At 40.0% G+C, this 18242-nt stretch overlaps 1 protein-coding gene across 1 annotated transcript; it reads left to right on the forward strand.

Moving 5' to 3' along the window:
• The first annotated feature begins 11003 nt into the window (after nucleotides 1-11003).
• On the forward strand, nucleotides 11004-18017 carry HTR1B (5-hydroxytryptamine receptor 1B). The gene has a single exon (XM_079148296.1). The coding sequence runs from the start codon at nucleotides 13828-13830 to the stop codon at nucleotides 14998-15000; it is 1173 nt and encodes a 390-aa protein (XP_079004422.1). The 5' UTR covers nucleotides 11004-13827; the 3' UTR covers nucleotides 15001-18017.
• Nucleotides 18018-18242: the final 225 nt, after the last annotated feature.

Here is an 18242-nt window from a genome sequence, read left to right on the forward strand (position 1 = left end):
ATGAGTATGCAGGCAGAGCCGATAATCAGCAGACCTGCCAGATGAACTAGTAAAGTATTGAATTTACCATATCTGATTAAGTCTAAGATGAACATTTTTTCTACATTTGAACTTTTCTGAAATAGGACTGTATTCTGTAATTACTAAAGGAGGTTTTGATGTGGTTGCCACTTGTCGCACATGTTTGTGTGTATTTCGAGTAAAAGCTGTTAGAATATTGCCCTAGGAAAAAATATTTATTTTTATATGTCAAAAATCCCTTTCAATGTAATAATAAAAAATTTAATGATAAGGAAAGATTTTGACAATTGAATAGTTTTTCAGTGGTATGACATTGATGTCTTCATAAATTAGATGAAATATGATAGGTAGTAGTCTCAGATGGTAGTTCTCACATAAGCCCACTCAGTCAGGTCCTCTTTGATAACACAGCTACTCAGACCCTTCCTCTAGGTCCTGTTGGAGTCTCCCAGCAGTGCAGCAGCGGATCTCCATGACTCTGCTCTAATAGGATTGTCTGTTCTGATTTGTTGGGACTCTTTCTTGAATCAAGAATGAATCTGGGATTTTTTGGCAGGTAGAAGGGTAGAAGATGGTATCAGGGATTGAACTCAGGAGCACTCAATCTCTGAGTCACATCCACAGCTCTAATTCGTATTTTATTTAGAGACAGGGTTTCACTGAGTTGCTTAGCGACTCGCTTTTGCTGAGGCTGGCTTTGAATTCAAGATCCTCCTGCCTCAGCTTCCAGAGTGGCTGGGATTACAGACACATGTCACCGTGCTTGGCTGAATCTGACATTTTTGACAGCAAACATGGAAATGCCTAGCATCCATGACTGCTAGAAGATTAACCAATAGATGAGGCTATAAACCTAGAGAGTTCCCCAAATTATACGTGAAATGGATATAGCTGTGTAGAGAAGGGGTTTGCCACCAGTTAGTGGTCCCTCAGCCCTCAGGAGGCTATGTGGAATCAGACCTTCTAGAGCCCCACTGGGCACTGAATTATATAAAAAGTGGTAATGTGCTGTTCCACCCCAAATGTTTAAAATAAAAATGTGTCATTAGATATTCTGCTGTAAACCAAACAGGTATAGCTTGATCTTAATATAAACTTAATAACTATCATTTTAAGTTATAGCTTGATCTTAGTATAAGCTTAATAACTATGACATCAGGAATTCTTAATCTATAAATCTTCATTAGTAAAACAAAGACTTTAACACAAGCATTCATGCACAGATGCAAATGCAACAACAATACCAAAATTCCATGAAAAACATTCAGGAAAAAAAATTCTTACCATTAGGACATAAGAGTGTGTCAGTCAGCTTTCTGTTACTATAACAAAATTCCTGAGATAATTAACTTTTAAAGAGAAAATATTTATTTTATCTCATTATTTTAGAGATCCCACCCCTACAGCAGGTGTATCCATTGCTTTGGGCTTCTCATGGGGGTATCAGATGGTAAGGTGTGTGTGGCAGAGCAAACTGCTTACCACATGACCAGGAGGCAAAAAGAGAGAAAGAGGAGAAAACTGGAGTTCCACATTCCCCATTGAAAGTAAGTCCTCAATAGGCTGAGCACTTCCCACAAGGCCCCGTATCCTAAAGTTTCTACCACTTCCCAAAGCAATGCCCTGGGGATCAGTTCTTTAACATATGGGCCTTTGGGGGACATTCAAGATCCAAATTGGATCAAGACATGATGAAAATATAGTCTAATTCAAGGTAGGAAACTGAATTTAGACCACAAATTAGACAAAAATGTAAAATGTTCTACTAAGAAAAATCTTCATTTTAAAATTTTCATTCATGATTATAGAGAAAAAAGAAAGAAAGAAAGAAAGAAAGAAAGAAAAGAAAGAAAGAAAGAAAGACACATCTAAGGGCATTATCCAACCAAATAATCTTTACTGTATAAGAAGAGCTGATAAGGAATAAGCATTGAGATATTTTTATAACCCACGTGTTAGCAATCAGCCTGTGTAAATCCACAGGAGGAAAGCTGGGAACATTTTATAAAGAGCTGATAGAAACAGCTTTGTACTCAAATGTGGCACGGGGAGGAGGGTTAGGCTTGGGCATTGGCAAATCCACGGAGCACATCACGGTATGCCATGACTGTGAAGTATGCTGGCATTAAACACATGGAACCTTAGCCTTATTTAAAAATGCTGTGTTTTCCCAAAGCACATGGAGTAATTGTATAAAATAGAAAAACATGTTCTTGTTTGTTTATTTTTTGTAGTTTAGAGGTAAATTGATTTTAGATCCAAATAAATTAAGATGGTTAGAGTAAGCACCAAAATATAAAAAAATAACTTCCCTTTGGTGGCAGAACCATAGACAACTGCCCTTAAAGATGAGACACTAAGCACATAATCACTTTAATAACTCCATCAATAGCAAAATCTCACTAGAAAATATAGTCAAATCTAAAAATCAGAACTTGGTTACATAACAGTGCTAACTAGCATGTAATGGCACATACAAATAAAGGATCGTTTAATTGTCTGTATAATTAAATAATTGCAAATCTGAAGACCCAAAATCAGTAGTAACAATTGGATTCTCAATTGAATAAGGAAATAAAATCTTATTTATTTTGTTGTACTGGTGATTGAACCCAGGGGAGTTTTATCACTGAGCTATATCTCCAGCCCTTTTATTTTTTGTTTTGAGACAGGATTTCACTAAGTTGTTCAGAATGGCCTCAAAGTTGCAATCCTCCTACTGCAACCTTGTGAGTCATTGGCATTGCAGGCATGCACATGCAAGAATGTGATTTAAAAAAATAAACATGGGAAGTTTTATATGGCCATCATGTCCTGCCAATCATTGTTTTTTTGCTCATGAGTTCATGGGCTAAAAGTATATTTTGTTCTGGGAAAATGTTACCATAAAACTGTTCTCAGTCTGTCTTTTCTTTCCATGGAATAAGTTCTCTGAGTTCTGTATAGAAGAGGTAGAGAAAGATAACACTGACTCATTCACTGAACATTTACAAGGAATCTAATTAAGGCAAGGTATTCATATTATCTCTAAATTATAGTTGGCATAGCTGGTGATGTATTTTTGTGCTTCACAAACAATAGCAACGGAAACTTCATTTTGATTTTATAATACGATATCTCAAGGTTTGAATACTTCCTGCCATCGATGCTACAGAAATTAAAATCTGGGGGCCAACCTATATTGATGACTACTGTCACTGCCTGGTAGTCCTCTCAGTGAATAGATCCAAAATGTATATGTATTCACATCTAGTGCTACATTTATTTCTAAGTCTCTCTATACATTTTAAAAACCACAAATTCATAGTGATAACTAGGACTCCAATCAAATACCACAGACTGCATTCTACCCTTCCTTTTTGTTTTTGTTTGTTTGTTTGTTTGTTTTTAACTTTCTCTGATGGGAAATTTGACTCTCATTATCTATCATATCTTTACTTATTTGGTCACTCTTGATATATGAATTAAGTACTTCGTTCTTTCCTACTGAATTCCCCCAAGAGAAACAAATTTATCAACTGAAGTTTTTGCCTGTACATGGTTCTCTGCCATTCTTAATCTAGCAGTATTAAGTCAAGGCATTGTTTTTTAAAGTTATATAGGTCAACAGCTTTCTCCCCCATCTTCTGTGTGGTTATCTAATTCATCTGTAATGGAGTTAGATTGATTTGTCACAGTCTGACTTCTGTCTTTTCTTTCATAACCTGGTTTTATATATATCTGTGGCTCTAGATATATATACATATACTTTTCAGATGCATTCACTGATAGGGCTAATATATATTACCTTCCTACCCCAACCAGTGGCAAACTGGCAACTCTCTTCCTGTCTATATCTCACCTTTTCTTGAGTGTCACATAAATGAAGTTGTATAAATTCGAATTTGCCTTCTTTCATTTAAATGCATTTAAGTTTCATCCCTGATGTTGGGTGAATCAATAGCTCATTCTTTTTTCCTGTTGAGTTGTATTCTGTTTCATGGATGCAGTTTGTTTTTCATTCATTCATTGAAAGCCATCTATGATGTTTCTAAATTTTGGCAATTATGAGTAGAACTACTATAAATATTCATATGAAGTTTTTGGTATGAACATAAATTTCTTTTTCTTTGGATAGATAACTTGAAAAGGAATTGCTGGATCATAGATGTACATTTTATTTTATTATAATTCCACTAACTCTTTTCCAAAGTGGCTGTGCCATTTTGCATTCCCACCAAGAGTTCCAGTAGCTCTGTGTGTTTGTCTGCACTTGGGATTACCAATATTTTTTAAGGCATTCTAAATGGTGTAGAGTGTATCTCATTGTGATTTAATTTGCATGTACCTGATAGTTGATGACACTGACATTGTTTAATATGCTTATATGTCATCTATTCTTCTTTGGTGAAAGATCTGTTTTAGTAACTTGAGACTTGTTTTGTGTCTGTCATATATTCTGCTTATAAGTGCTCTATGTTCCCTTGAAAACAATGTCTATATTATGGTTGTTAAAATAGAATGTTTCTATGTCATTTGATTAAAATTAACTATATCATTCAAGTATTTAATATCTTCATTAATATTTTTGTCTGTTTATATCATCTCATCAACTCTACAGTTGATTGTAACCTTGTCTAGTATTTCTTTTGGCCCATCAAATTTTGTTTTATATAATTTGAAGAGATGGTATTAAGATTCTTATGTCTTTCTGTTGAACTTAAATATCTCTACCTCTTTTTGAATGATACAAGAATTTTACATAGTTCACTTGGTTTATTTCTTTTTATTTTGGATAGAAGCTCTTTGTGTCATTGGGTTTATGCATTTTACCTCTCCACATTTGTTAGAATCCTGGAAAACATTATTTGTTCTATTTGTTTTACTCTTCCATGCTCTTCATTCTGTTTCCAGGCTGCATGTCACTTGGCATCACTTTGATTTGCCTAAAAGACTCCCTTTATTATTTCTTGGACCCCTGTCCTACTGTGCACAGCTCTCTTGCCTTTTCTTTAGCTGAAAACATCTGTATTTCATTTCCATTTTTGGAGGACATTAACTCTTAGGCATAGAATTCTATGTTGACAGTTTTCTATTTTTAACTTACATACAAGATGTTACTTACATTATCTTCTGACTTTTACAGTTTCTGTTAATATGTCAATCTCAGCTGTATTAGTGCTCCTTTGAAAAGAATATGTGTTTTTTTTTTATTTTCTGGGAATTTTATTAAATTTTTTCTTTGTCATTGATTTGTTACCAGTGTGGTTATTATGTGGCTTTCTTCTTATTTATTCTGGCTGGAGTTCTTTGAGCTTCTTCCATGCCATGTTTGTTTGATGTACTCACTATTTCTGGAAATTCTTGGAAATTATCTCTTCAAGCATTTTCTTTCCCATTCTCTCATGCCTTTCCTCTGTACATGAATTTTATACTTTTTAACTTACTCTTATACTCTGTTCTTTTCCTTCCACATTGTACTCTTTGCTTCAGTTTAGACATTTTCTTTGGCTTTTGTGAGGTCGCTAACCCTGTCCTCTGCTGTGTCCAGTGAGCTAATTCTCCATCCAGTGAGTATTTAGTAGATGCTGCACATGTATTTCTAGAGTGTCTATTTGACTTTGTTTTTAAAGATTCCTATTTATGGTTGGAATCGGCTTTCTTATCCAGTTAATTTATTTTTCTTGATTTTCCTTAGCATACAATAGTAGTTATTTTAAATTCCTTTCCTGCTAACTTTAATATGAATTTACTTCCATTGTCTAGAATTTTTATTATTAGTTACATTCTTATTGATGATATGCATATACCATGCCTTTTATTATAATCAGATATTGTATATAAAAGCTGTGTAGAGGTGTCAGATGATAATATTTTGTCCGAACAGTGTTCCCCCGTTCTGTGTTAGGCAGAATGCATGAAGAACTGATTTTATCAACCAGTCAGTCATATACTGAGCTGAGTCAAGGCTGATTTGTAATTATGCTCAGTCCTATCTATGATTCATTCTGTTCTTTGGGCCTTGCTTTTGGTTGAGAGCCTGGAAGTTCTCTATCTCGTCAGCCCTGAAATACTGCAGATAGATTCTTTTCTCCTTTCAGAGCTTTACTCTTCTATACTGCCCCACTGAGCTTCAAAATTTCACAAATTGCTGGAAGGGAAGAACAGTGATATATTTAACATAGGTCCCTGACCTCCAGAGGAACTTTTTCTTCTAAGCACTCCAAGACTGTGGGAGATTTAATTTGCATGTCAGAATTTTCTTACCCTTCCCCTGGTCTCCTGTTTTGCCGCAATACATAATGAATGTCCATGTGACACACTGGCTCCAGCGATCTGGGAAATTTTGGCTTGTTTCACTTTCCCAAGGTAGAATTCCTCTCTCCCTGGGCCGTGTCTGATTCACACTTTTGCCCAGGATTAGAAAATACCTCAAGGAAATAAAGCAATTATTAGCTCATAAGGAAATGCTTTTCCCCTTCCCAGGAATTTTAGTTTGTCTAATTCTTCTTGTTTCTACAACTTTTCAAAAATTTTAAAATATGATTTTTCAGTTGTTACTTTGGCAATGTTGATCTTTCATGATTTCCTACATTTTACTCCAAAGCAAAACTCATTTCTTAGATTTTCCAAACTTGGAACTGATTCAGATTTGTTTCTGAAATATGAGTGAAACTGTATGATGTAAACTCTAAAGGTGCTAACAGTTGTTCTTTCAACAATTTAGTTTCCTATGTTGTCTACAGTGAAATGGATGAAAGAAGCCACCATTCAGACTGCAACCAACAGAGAAAGAGGATGATCCTGGGGGTGATACCGAGTGCTGGCTTTCCCTAAGGCTCAGCTGCAAGCTGGTGGTTCAATTCTTTTTGGATCTTGCAATGCCCCACTCTCCTTGAAATAGAGTCCTTCTTTTTTTTTTTTTTTTTTTAGGTATGATTAAATTATTTTCCATCACTAGCAACAAAAAGTTATGTTATTAAATGTATTAATACAGACTTTTTAAAGTTTACCTTTGATTTCCCTCCTTGTTTTACAATACTGTTGACAGATATGACATCTTGCTACATTCATTATGCTTATCTGATATAGTTTGTCATCCATTTCTAATGTGATGCTTCTAATTTTCAGGATCTTGGGAACCACATAACCAAATACATTACAACCTATATAAAGTAAGTGGAATTAAGATCTGAATGAAGCTAAGAGGAACTCTTATGTACAAAACATAAGTTCTAGTACACTAACATCTAGACTTATTTTTGTTTACATTCTTGGTTTTTATATTATTCTTAGTAGATGAACATGTTGAATTACCATTTTCTGGTTGATATGATACCCTTTAAATAACTTTGTTTTAATTATTTTATGTATAGGAATAGGTCTTTTTTACTTTGGTCAGTTGGCTGATCCATAGGAGAAAAAAATCAATTAAATTCAATATATGGGGGAGGGAGAAAATCAATTCGTTTCCTAGATTATTTTTTTTTTGATTAATATTCAAGCTAATATGGTTAAATGTGGAAAACAGGGAACGTTAAAATATTTAACACATCCCAACCCCACAATTTAAAGTCATTAAGTAATTAATGAATTCAGGGTATATATTTGTGTTCATGGCAGCTGTGGGTGAAATGTTAAAGATGAGGATACAGAGATGAAGGAAGATGGAAATGAAAAAAAAAAAAATTGAGGATGAAACAGAAAAAACTTAAAACATACCCTGACAGTAATTAAGGAAAAATATTCTTGGGTAAGGGTTTATTTTAGTTTCCATTTTATGGTGCACAGCTTTCTACCTGATTTTTATGACAATCACCACCATTCTTCTTCCTCCTCTCTTCAAAAATTTGAAAACTTTAAAGAGTATTCTGGAGACTTCAATAGTTGTAAGCAATGATGTCATCTCACAGGAAGGAGGAAATAGGGTCACAGGCAGGTAGGTTAAAATGGCTGCCAGTGCTGAGTTGCATGACTGATTCCATGTAGAATATTGGTAAAGGGCCGGAACATGAAATTAAAGAGACTTGAATTTGGAAACTGGTTCTATCGCTTACCAGCTGTCTGACATTGGAAAAGTTACTTAAATTCTCTAAGTCTCAATTTCCTCATCCAGAAAATGAGGATGATAATGACAACTTTCAGTGTTTTAAGAATTAAATGAGGGATGTGTATGGAACACGTAGCATATGGTTTAGTACATAGTGCTCAATAAAGGATAATGATTATTATTCATGAATTACAGGTATAGAAGCAATTGAAAAAAAAAAAAACAAAAAAAAAACCAGCTTGGCTTGTTTTCTTTGTAAGACCAGAACTAATTGCATAGAGTGATGCAATTTTTTTCTGGTTTGAAAATAAGAACAAAACTCTTATTTTCAATGTAGAAGGAAGCATTTATATATCTGTTTTCCTTAGGCTAGTGGGCAATTTCACCATCAAATTTTTAATTTGTTTTTTCTTTTCACCACCAGAAACTTCATGAACAAAGCTATATAAGGACACTGCCATGTTTAAGTAGGAAGGTTTTGTTTCTTTTCTTTTCTTTTTAAAATAAGTTTGGTGGATTCATTGGAATAGTTTTTCCATGCAAAGATTTCTCAGTATTGCCGTATTCCACTCTTTGCCCAAGAAGAAAATTCACCACTCCATCTTTCATACAACTAGTATTACATTGCTTAGCTTAGTTAGTTTTAAGTTAGAAAATTTCTAAGACATACATCTTCATCCAGGATATGTGTGATTTAGACATTTTTTGTGAGCTAAGTGGTTAAAATGAGTTTGCATTGAACCAGCAATAATCTGAATGTTGTAGGTCTGTGTTTAAAGTCTGTTTAAAGTAGCAAAGTATCTATTACTACAAAGTGAGGTATTAAAACAGTCTTAAACTGGGAGCAGTGACACACACCTATAATCCTAGTGATTCTGGATTCAGGAGGATTGCAAGTTCAAAGCCAGCCCAGCAACTTAGCAAGGCCCTAGCCAATTTAGTGAAACCCTGTCTCAAAAACAAGAAGGGCTGGGGATGTGGCTCAGAGGTTAAGTACCCCCGGGTTCAATCCCTAGAACCAAAAGAAAAAGAAAAAAAAAAAAAAAATGTCTCTCTCTCTCTCTCTCTCTCTCTCTCTCTCTATATATATATATATATATATATATATATATATATTCTTAATAAAGCTGACAGCATGTAAGCACCATGACACAAATACTAGCTCAAAGGCCTAATGTGGGAGTTAATGAATATGGAAAAGGATTCTGGAAACCCTCAGAATTTGTCTGCCAAAATTGTTTTTATATGTGTGTGTGTGTGTGTGTGTGTGTGTGTATTCATTTGTCTGAACTTTTTTCTTATTTTCATTAAGGAAGACACAAAGGATGGTAAGAACCAAGGCATTGGGTAGACCTGTACTTTTATTGCTATCAAACTTTTAAAGACAGTCAGTGAAGGAAATATAAAAGGAACCTAGAATGGGGCTACCACCACACCTGAAAATTATGTACAGTGCTTGCTGCTGGCCTCCTACTGCCCATTTCTCTGGGTGGGAATTAGAAAAAAAATCGCACAAAACACAAAGCAATAACAAAAACACCACAGATTTATGAAGCGGGGACTTAATAAAATGTAACTTTCCAGGTCCCCCCCCCCCCCATTTTGTGTTTAAGGAATGCTTGTAGATTTTGCAAGTGAATATTTAAGGGGATGAAGGGTGAGAGGATGCATTTTTCATTCTAGGTAGAGTGGAGTTGCATCAAGTTCTTGGTTCTGTGGGGTGTGACTGGTGGTTTTATGAACGTGGAGGAGGAGGGGGAGATTTCTCTTAACAGGGTCTCTGGTCTAGTTAAGGAGTTCTAAACTTCCTAGTCTGCCTGGAATCTCCCAGCAGCAGCAGCAGTATCACATTCTTTAGGAAACGACTCCTAGAGGGGCCATTCTTTCTCAAACCCTCCCCAACTAGGTCTCTAAGGAATCTGCTTTCCTGTCTGACACTGCAGTTCAACCATTATCCTACACCTACTCAGCTTCTGCTGAAACTCGACCCTCGTGCAGTTCATGGTTGAGCACTTTAATTCTCTTCCCCCCACGTCCCCCCCAAAATGGCTTTTTCTTCCCCCCTTTTTCTTCTCCTTCGTACTGGGAATTGAATCCAGGGCCTCATAAATGCTAAACTGATACTCTATCTTACTAAGCTGCAACCTCAGCCCCACCCAGTTAAATTTGCTGAGCTCTGGTACTCTATCTGGATCCTTTTTAGCCTCCTTCCCCCCTTCCCCCTCTTACTGAGACTGTATCCGCGGAATTTACTGCAAACTTGAAAGGTTCCTGTTGGCGCCGCTGGGTACTGCGGAGCGGGCACGTGAACCGGGCTCAAGGACAGTGGTCAGGGGCGGGTCCTCCGCAGAAGCAATGCGGGCACGAACGCCTTTAAGGGTCCTCTGTTTCACCCATGTTCTCTCATGTGCGAACATCTACGTTTTATGTTTAAAAGCGCTAAAGGAATGAGTGAAATTCAGAAGCCAGGTTAATGAAATGTGGTTCTCCAGTGAACTCTGCCAAAATTTCTTCTTTGCGGCGACAGTGTTAGTACAACTCTTAACAGAAGAGGCTAAAATCAAACTTCCCCCAGAAGTAGCATATTCTGCTCAGGGCTTGGGACTCAGAAGCAAGGATGGAGAATGCCACAGGTCCTCCTATCGCTAAAGGCAAACCCCAAAGAGAACAAGTGGTTTTCTCCTTCCCAAGCTCTTGAAGCAGAAATTTTAAAAAAGGAAAGGCTGCCCGCAACTGGTAGCATTCCTTTCCACCCCCACCTCCGTTTCCCATCCCTTCAATGGGTTTTTCAAGTCTTTCCTAGTTCCCCTAAGATAGAAGGAAAATAGTTTCCTAGCACACACCCACCCGCAACCACATACTCGCTCGATCCTGGCCAACGCCCCCACCTAGTGGTTTCAGTGCGCTTGTTTTGCTTCCTTCCCTGGTTTCTAAGGGAGCACGGCAGTTTGCAAAACAATTAAGTAAGGACACTGCTGTGCAGGAATGGAATGTGCGGTTGGGGAGGACCCCTGAAAATTGGTGTAAGCTTACGATGCTGGAGAAGTGCCGGGCACCAGAGACCGGGACACAGCTACTGCAGCCCAACCCGTGTCAAGAGGACGTCAGGAGAGCTTCCTCCTTAAAGGAGTACACTCTCAATGCCTGGATGTTTTATTTTCTTCATATCGCGTGACACTACTTTAAATTATATAAATTATTTACTTGTTCATGTGTTTATTGCCAGCCTCTCCTAGAATGCAAGCTGCTGGAAACCTGGATCTGCCTCTACCCTATTGGCATCCATACTCCTAGTGCCTAGAAAAATATCCTGCATAGACTAGACGTTTTATTGTTTTGACACCTGCCTGGCTTAGAGAGCCGAGAATTAAGGGAACTTGGGTTTGGGCTGGGTCACCTTGGGTAAAAGCTCTTCTTAGCCAGCACAGCAGTGCATGTGTATAATCTCAACTACTTCAGAAGCTGAGGCGGGAAAATCTCTTGAGCTCAGTCCTTCTAGGTCAGCCTAGATAACATTGTGAGACTCCATTTCCAAAAGTGGGGGGAGTAAAACGGAAAGAAAGAAAGAAAAGGTCCTTTGTGCAAAGGATCTCAATTATTCTTCTTCCAAAACTCAATGGATTAATCACATAATATTTGACTCCGAGACTGATTCTCTTTAAAATATGCTTGCATCTAACCTGATAAATTCAATTACAATGTGGTTTTTATTAAATATATTGGACATGTCAAACATTTAGGGGTCTAGAAATTCGTAGTGGGGATTACTTATTTCTCAGGACTGAAAATAATTGTCTTTTCTGGTGCTTTCCTTTAAACTTTCAGATTTGTATAGCCGCAATGCATTTGTTTCTGTTGAGATTGGAGGGGAAACTGAGGGCAGGGAATTAGGTCTGTTAATGGAATCTAAAGTACTTCTATAGCTTGCTGTTGCCTATGGCTATGTTCCGTTGTATTTTCTGAGGGCAGAGAGGCATACTGATGATGCTGATGGCCACAGCTCCAGAGCCCATTTTTTCTTGAATTCTATGACCTCCTTTCTAGGAGGGCTGTAGGAAAGAACATGCTCAAGGGGAACAGTTATCCAGAGCACTGAACTGCGGAGAGGCTTGGAGTATGAGGGTGGAGCGGAAGGTTTAATTTCACATACAGTTGGCTTCTGTTTGTGATACTTTTACATTTTTGTAGACAGCCTCTAGCCCTCGCTGTTGACTCACAAAGTTAAAGGAAAGGAATTGAATGACAAGCACAAATTTCTAAACCTAGTTATGAAAAATCAGTTTTTAATTTACCAGGAGTTAAGGATGACTTGAAGCCCTAAGTATAAAACGCACATATTGACCGTTTCCTTCTAAGGCGGTATGTATTACTGGCACCTCCTTCTAACCTGGGTGTGGCGCTCAGTAGATTCCAGAGTGGAGAGGTCGGAGACTGGGGCTTGCTCCATCAAGCACCGGCATCCAGGAATGAAGGAAAGGGGGCGCAGGAGGAAACCTAGTCTGGGACACCAGGACAAAGCCCGTGACCGCATCTAAGGGTTTAGGTCTCTGTGTCGAAACTCGAGGCAGGCTACAAACCCCGCCCAGAGAAGAAGACGCCCCTATCCTCCTTCCTGGCCAGAACTGAGACTAGCAGTGTCAGGATCCGAAGAGGGGATAAGGAATGGGGAAAGGGGATAAGGAATGGGAAAAGGGGAGAGAGGGCAGTAGGACCCGGCGGGAGCTTGTTTGGCCGGGAAGGGAACTGGGCGGGAGGAAAAGAGGGAGGGAGAGAGAAACAGGGAAGGTGATGTGGAGCAGGCGTCCGCACTCGCTGCGCCTCACGAGTTGCACGGCTCGGGCGGACCGGACCCGGACTCTATAAAAGGAGCCCATCTGCTCTGCCGCTCACACGCTTCTGCCCGGCTGGCGCTCGCCGGGTCCCTCCACCTCTCTTAGATACCTACCCCTTCCCGGTGTGTGGCTCCAGGTCCCCCAGACCCGTGCGCCCAGCGGCATGGCTCCCAGCGGTGCTGGTGAAACCAAGGTGGTGGTGGCAGCGGCGGCACGACGCCCACAGCCACAGCTCCAGCCCCCGAATCCCCCCTCTTGCGGCCCGGTCTCCGCGGGGCAGCTCGCCCGACTGGTCAGCGCGTGAAAAGAGAGGGAGGGCAGCTACAGCGCAAGGCGCCGCGGAGCGCGGCTCCCAGACTTCACCCCACCCAGCTCTGGCGGCTGCAAACGCCGCAGCAAAGTGCCCCAGCTTGGGGCGGGGGTCGGGAATGCAAGACCGAGACTCTTGGCTGGCCTGCAAGCTTTGGTCTCTACAGCTAGGAAACTCCTGCGGGCGGAGTGTGCAGATCCAGGAGCGCCCAGGTTAGGAGATGCTGAGCCCTGAGCAATAGGGTAAGAGATCCCACTTGACCCAAGCCCCCATACTCAAGCAATACCTCTCTCCTCTCCACTGTATATCTCCAGAGAGCCAGACCTGAGCTGGGCTGGGTGGGTCAGTTGTTTAGATAGTAGGGCTAGGACCAGGCGTGGAGAGGAGCAATCAGAGACGCAGAGGCAGCGCTAGGCGCACTGGAAGTGCAGGGGACGCGCCCGCTTGCTTGCCTGCCGCGCTGGTGACCTCTAGTTTCAGCTGGGAACCTGGGCGGAGGAGTTACAGAGGAACCCACGGAACTGACTTGCAAGGCGAGACCAACCTGTGGTCTCCATGGTCCTTCCGTCTTCTACTGTCCTCCTGGTCCACTCCATGCCCAAGAGCTGCGCTCCAGAGCTGAGGCCAGGAGAGCCATGGAGGAACCGGGTGCTCAGTGCGCCCAGCCGCCGCCCACGGGCTCCCAAATCGGGGTACCCCAATCCAACCTCTCCGCTGCTCCCTCCCACAACTGCAGCGCCGAGAGCTACATTTACCAGGACTCCATTGCCCTACCCTGGAAAGTACTACTGGTTGTGCTGCTGGCGCTCATCACCTTGGCCACCACGCTCTCCAACGCCTTTGTGATCGCCACAGTGTATCGGACCCGGAAGCTGCACACCCCGGCTAACTATCTGATAGCCTCACTGGCAGTCACCGACCTGCTGGTTTCCATCCTGGTGATGCCCATCAGCACTATGTACACGGTCACGGGCCGCTGGACACTGGGTCAGGTGGTCTGCGACTTCTGGCTGTCGTCGGACATCACCTGTTGCACTGCTTCCATCATGCATCTCTGTGTCATCGCCCTGGACCGCTACTGGGCCATCACGGACGCAGTGGAGTATTCGGCTAAAAGGACTCCCAAAAGGGCGGCTGTCATGATCACGTTGGTGTGGGTCTTCTCCATCTCTATCTCTCTGCCGCCCTTCTTCTGGCGCCAGGCCAAAGCCGAGGAAGAAGTGTTGGACTGCTTAGTGAACACCGACCACGTCCTCTACACGGTCTACTCCACGGTGGGTGCTTTCTACTTACCCACCCTGCTCCTCATCGCCCTCTACGGCCGCATCTACGTGGAAGCCCGCTCGCGGATTTTGAAACAGACGCCCAACAAGACTGGCAAGCGCTTAACCAGAGCCCAACTGATAACGGACTCCCCTGGGTCCACGTCCTCCGTCACCTCCATTAACTCGCGGGCTCCCGAAGTGCCCAGCGAATCTGGGTCTCCCGTGTATGTAAACCAAGTCAAAGTGCGAGTCTCCGACGCCTTGCTGGAAAAGAAGAAACTCATGGCCGCTAGAGAGCGCAAAGCCACCAAGACCCTGGGGATAATTTTGGGAGCTTTTATTGTGTGTTGGCTGCCCTTCTTCATCATCTCTCTGGTGATGCCTATCTGCAAGGATGCCTGCTGGTTCCACCTGGCCATCTTTGACTTCTTCACGTGGCTAGGCTATCTAAATTCCCTCATCAATCCCATCATCTATACCATGTCCAATGAGGACTTCAAACAAGCCTTCCATAAACTGATACGTTTTAAGTGCACAAGTTGACTTGCCAATTGCAGTGGGGTCGCCTAAGCGGCCTTTGGGGATCAAATTGGGTCTTTCCACAGGTAGGTGGAATCTTCTTTCGCTGTTACTGGGTCAGAACAAGGCTCTCTTTTCGGGAAAGGGCAATGGATCCTGAGAAGCCAGGACAGCCCTGAGAGAGAGCTCTGAAAGGAGAACTGTTCAAACTAAATGTAGAGCTTCCCTGCTGAGGAGAAGGTTCTCCTCCTCCCCTCAAACCTTGGGCTCAGCATGATCCTGCGGCAGCCAATCACAAAGGGGTTTACAACTTTTAAAAATTGATGATGGATAGGTGATCCCTGCCCTGCTTTAGTATCACGGATGATGCCCTCTAAAGCCAGTGATACTTGTAGCTGTTGTCTGAAGCCTGTCTGAGACAGATCTACAAACAGCCTGGCAGGACTTGAACTAGACACTTAATACCCTGTGTTTTGGGGAGAACATTGTGTTACAACTTAATTTAAGAACAGTTACTTTGGCATTCTTCAGTCTTCAGTTTTTGTTTATTTAAACTTGGTTGGAGAAACTTGTGGATTTGGTGCTTCAAACCCTAAATGTGTCTTGGATGGTGCAGAGAACCTTGAAGAGTTAACAGCAGAATTCTGATGCTAAGATCTCTATTTTTATTATAATTGAAACTATATGGGGCAGGCGGGTGGGAGTGGGAGATGGGAGCGTTACACTGAGAATCAACACCTATGATTGTTTTCTGCAGATTTCTAATTTTTAAAATCCTTGTTTAGCAATTGTCAAACTACAATTCTAACAACTCAAACAAAATATTTTGTGTGCTAGTGCCAAAGTCTGCAGATTATTTTTCTTCCTGATTTCCATGTGCTTATCATTTTACACATTTAAATCCCCATAAATGAAGGGTATGATGGGTGACTCAGCCCGAAGTGCTGCTCTATGTCTTATTAATGCAGTCGGTTAAACCGATTAGTATTAGATATATAGTGCTCCTTGAAAAGAAAAGTATCTCTATTCTTTTTCCAACTAGATGAAATGTAAAGGATACTAATGAAATAGGAATGTTCTTATACAGTTAAGGAATGAGGGGGGCAATAGGAGGATGTATATTTTGACTTGTAAAAAAAATCTTAAAATGCATGAGACATTTTTCTGATAGTCATTTGCACTCTCCTCCCCATCTGTGATTCCTTCGTGTGCGAACATATACAGTAATCAAGAGAACTAGTTTTCTTCTCCAGAAATATTTAAAATGCAGCAAGAGCCCTAAAAACTGTATTGGGGTAGGAGAAAGAAATTTGTTTCATTTTTCTTGATATTAAAGTTTGGATAGGAACAAGGATTATTAGAAAATAAAATGCAAGAAATTTTGAAAAGCTTTGAGAGGTTGAAATTGAGCCTGTTTTCTTTATAATATACAGAACCAAACCTCAGATTTACCAAATAATCAGGAAACTGGAAAGCCTTTGAACCTTAGAAATTTGTTACTGACCTGGCCTCAATGAATATAATATTAGGAATACTTTAAATGTATCTTTTTTCCCCCAAGTTTTGACTTAATTATTTCAAATTCATTATGAGGGCTTCCCACTGCAGAGTGAAGCCACACTTTAAAAGGTGAAAAAAAAAATGCATTATCTTAATAAGCAGAAGTATTCCTAAAGGATCAACTGCATGGAAAAAATGTATACATGGAGTATTTAATATGCCAAAGATTCATACCCCATTCTTCAGAGAGATTTCTGCAGTTGATATGATTTATCTGCAGTAGCGAGTTGTCTTTAAAATGGATGCACTCTCTGCTTGAAGCTCCCCAGTCCAGATCATCAGACAATATATGTATTGAGCTGAAGTACAGTGCTTGCCTAATGCACAGACCTTTGCTTTGGGTAATGACTCTGGAAAATATAGCATTCAAAAGTTCACATGAAGCTAAGTAAGAAAGGAAAGTTTATCAACATTCTACCTGTCACTGGAGTAAGATAAAATTTTAGGCATTGGATAATCCTATACTTTTGCTGGATCCCCCAGGTTAATTTGTTTGCTTTTTGTGACATTTCTCCCATGGAGGAATGTACATAGAGCATGGTATTTGTTTTTGTGTTATTAATATGTTGGTCTTTTGTTTATGCAGCTGTGTTTTCTTGGGGCCTAAGAGGTAATTAAGTCAACTTCTAAGAGCCTTAGGGGGGAAAAATTAATTGAAACAAATAGCTACTTACAAATGATTTCTTTATAGGGCACCTGCAATGATTGTGTACTCATATTAACAAAACAAGGTCAATTTAGTCAAAGGGGCTATTTGCCATTTTGTAAATTACCCACCTTAATTATTGCTTGACTATTTGACTGAATTGACTGGATTTGGGGCATACTGTATCAAGTAGAAGCTTGCAAACCCTTGTAGTTATAAGAGATCTAGAATCATCATCCAGCATTGCACATGATTATGCAAAGTGTATTATTCATCCCAGGGGTATGCAGTTAAGACTGTTAAACTCTTTTTCAGTTACTATTGCCTATAGCATAGTTTATTTCATAAACTAGACACATGGCTTTTCTGCAGAACATACAATGGGAGATGGAAATGTTTAACTTACATAGAAATGAAAATATATTTTCATTGATTGTGGTAACAACATTTTCCATATTGTTTAATTGCACAAAATTTCACACAGATATATGAATGTATACTCATCTAAAAATACCAATATTGTCTTGTATTTCTAGGAATTTTAGAGTTTCCTTTTTAAAAATGGACACTGCACCCATGAATGAATGTTTATTGAGTTCAACAAATTTCCTACTGAACAATATTTGTCACTTTTCCTCTCTATTACCTTAGTTTTTGTCTTCTTTAACCAGGAAACCCTGAGAAGACTATAATTCACTCAGTCAAATCTCAGATTATGTGTATTCAATGGAGTTGCTGTGACTGAAAATTGCCTTTGGTATTCCACCTTTCAGCAAATGTACAACTAAAAATGAAATTTGGGAAAATAATGAAATAAAAGTCCTTTTTGTGTTCTACAAATCATTGAATAGTTGTTAGTTTATTGGATTCTGGGATTGTATTTAGAAGGTTGAAACTTCCTGAGAGAATGACTGATAATAACTGAGACCATGGACAGACTAATATGTGCTGTGGTAACTTGGGGATTTAGTGTGCTTCTGTGTGAAGATTTTAAAAGGAATTAAACAGAAAGTGTTTTCACATCCTGCCTGCAAAGAGGGTAAGTCATATCCTCTGTCAC

This window comes from Sciurus vulgaris (genome assembly GCF_902686455.1).
Source record: "Sciurus vulgaris genome assembly, chromosome: 7".
NCBI classification, from domain to species: domain Eukaryota; kingdom Metazoa; phylum Chordata; class Mammalia; order Rodentia; family Sciuridae; genus Sciurus; species Sciurus vulgaris.

Bases quoted from the DNA above. Each gene is read 5' to 3' on its own strand.
- HTR1B (XM_079148296.1), top strand. From the start codon at position 13,828: ATGGAGGAACCGGGTGCTCAGTGCGCCCAGCCGCCGCCCACGGGCTCC.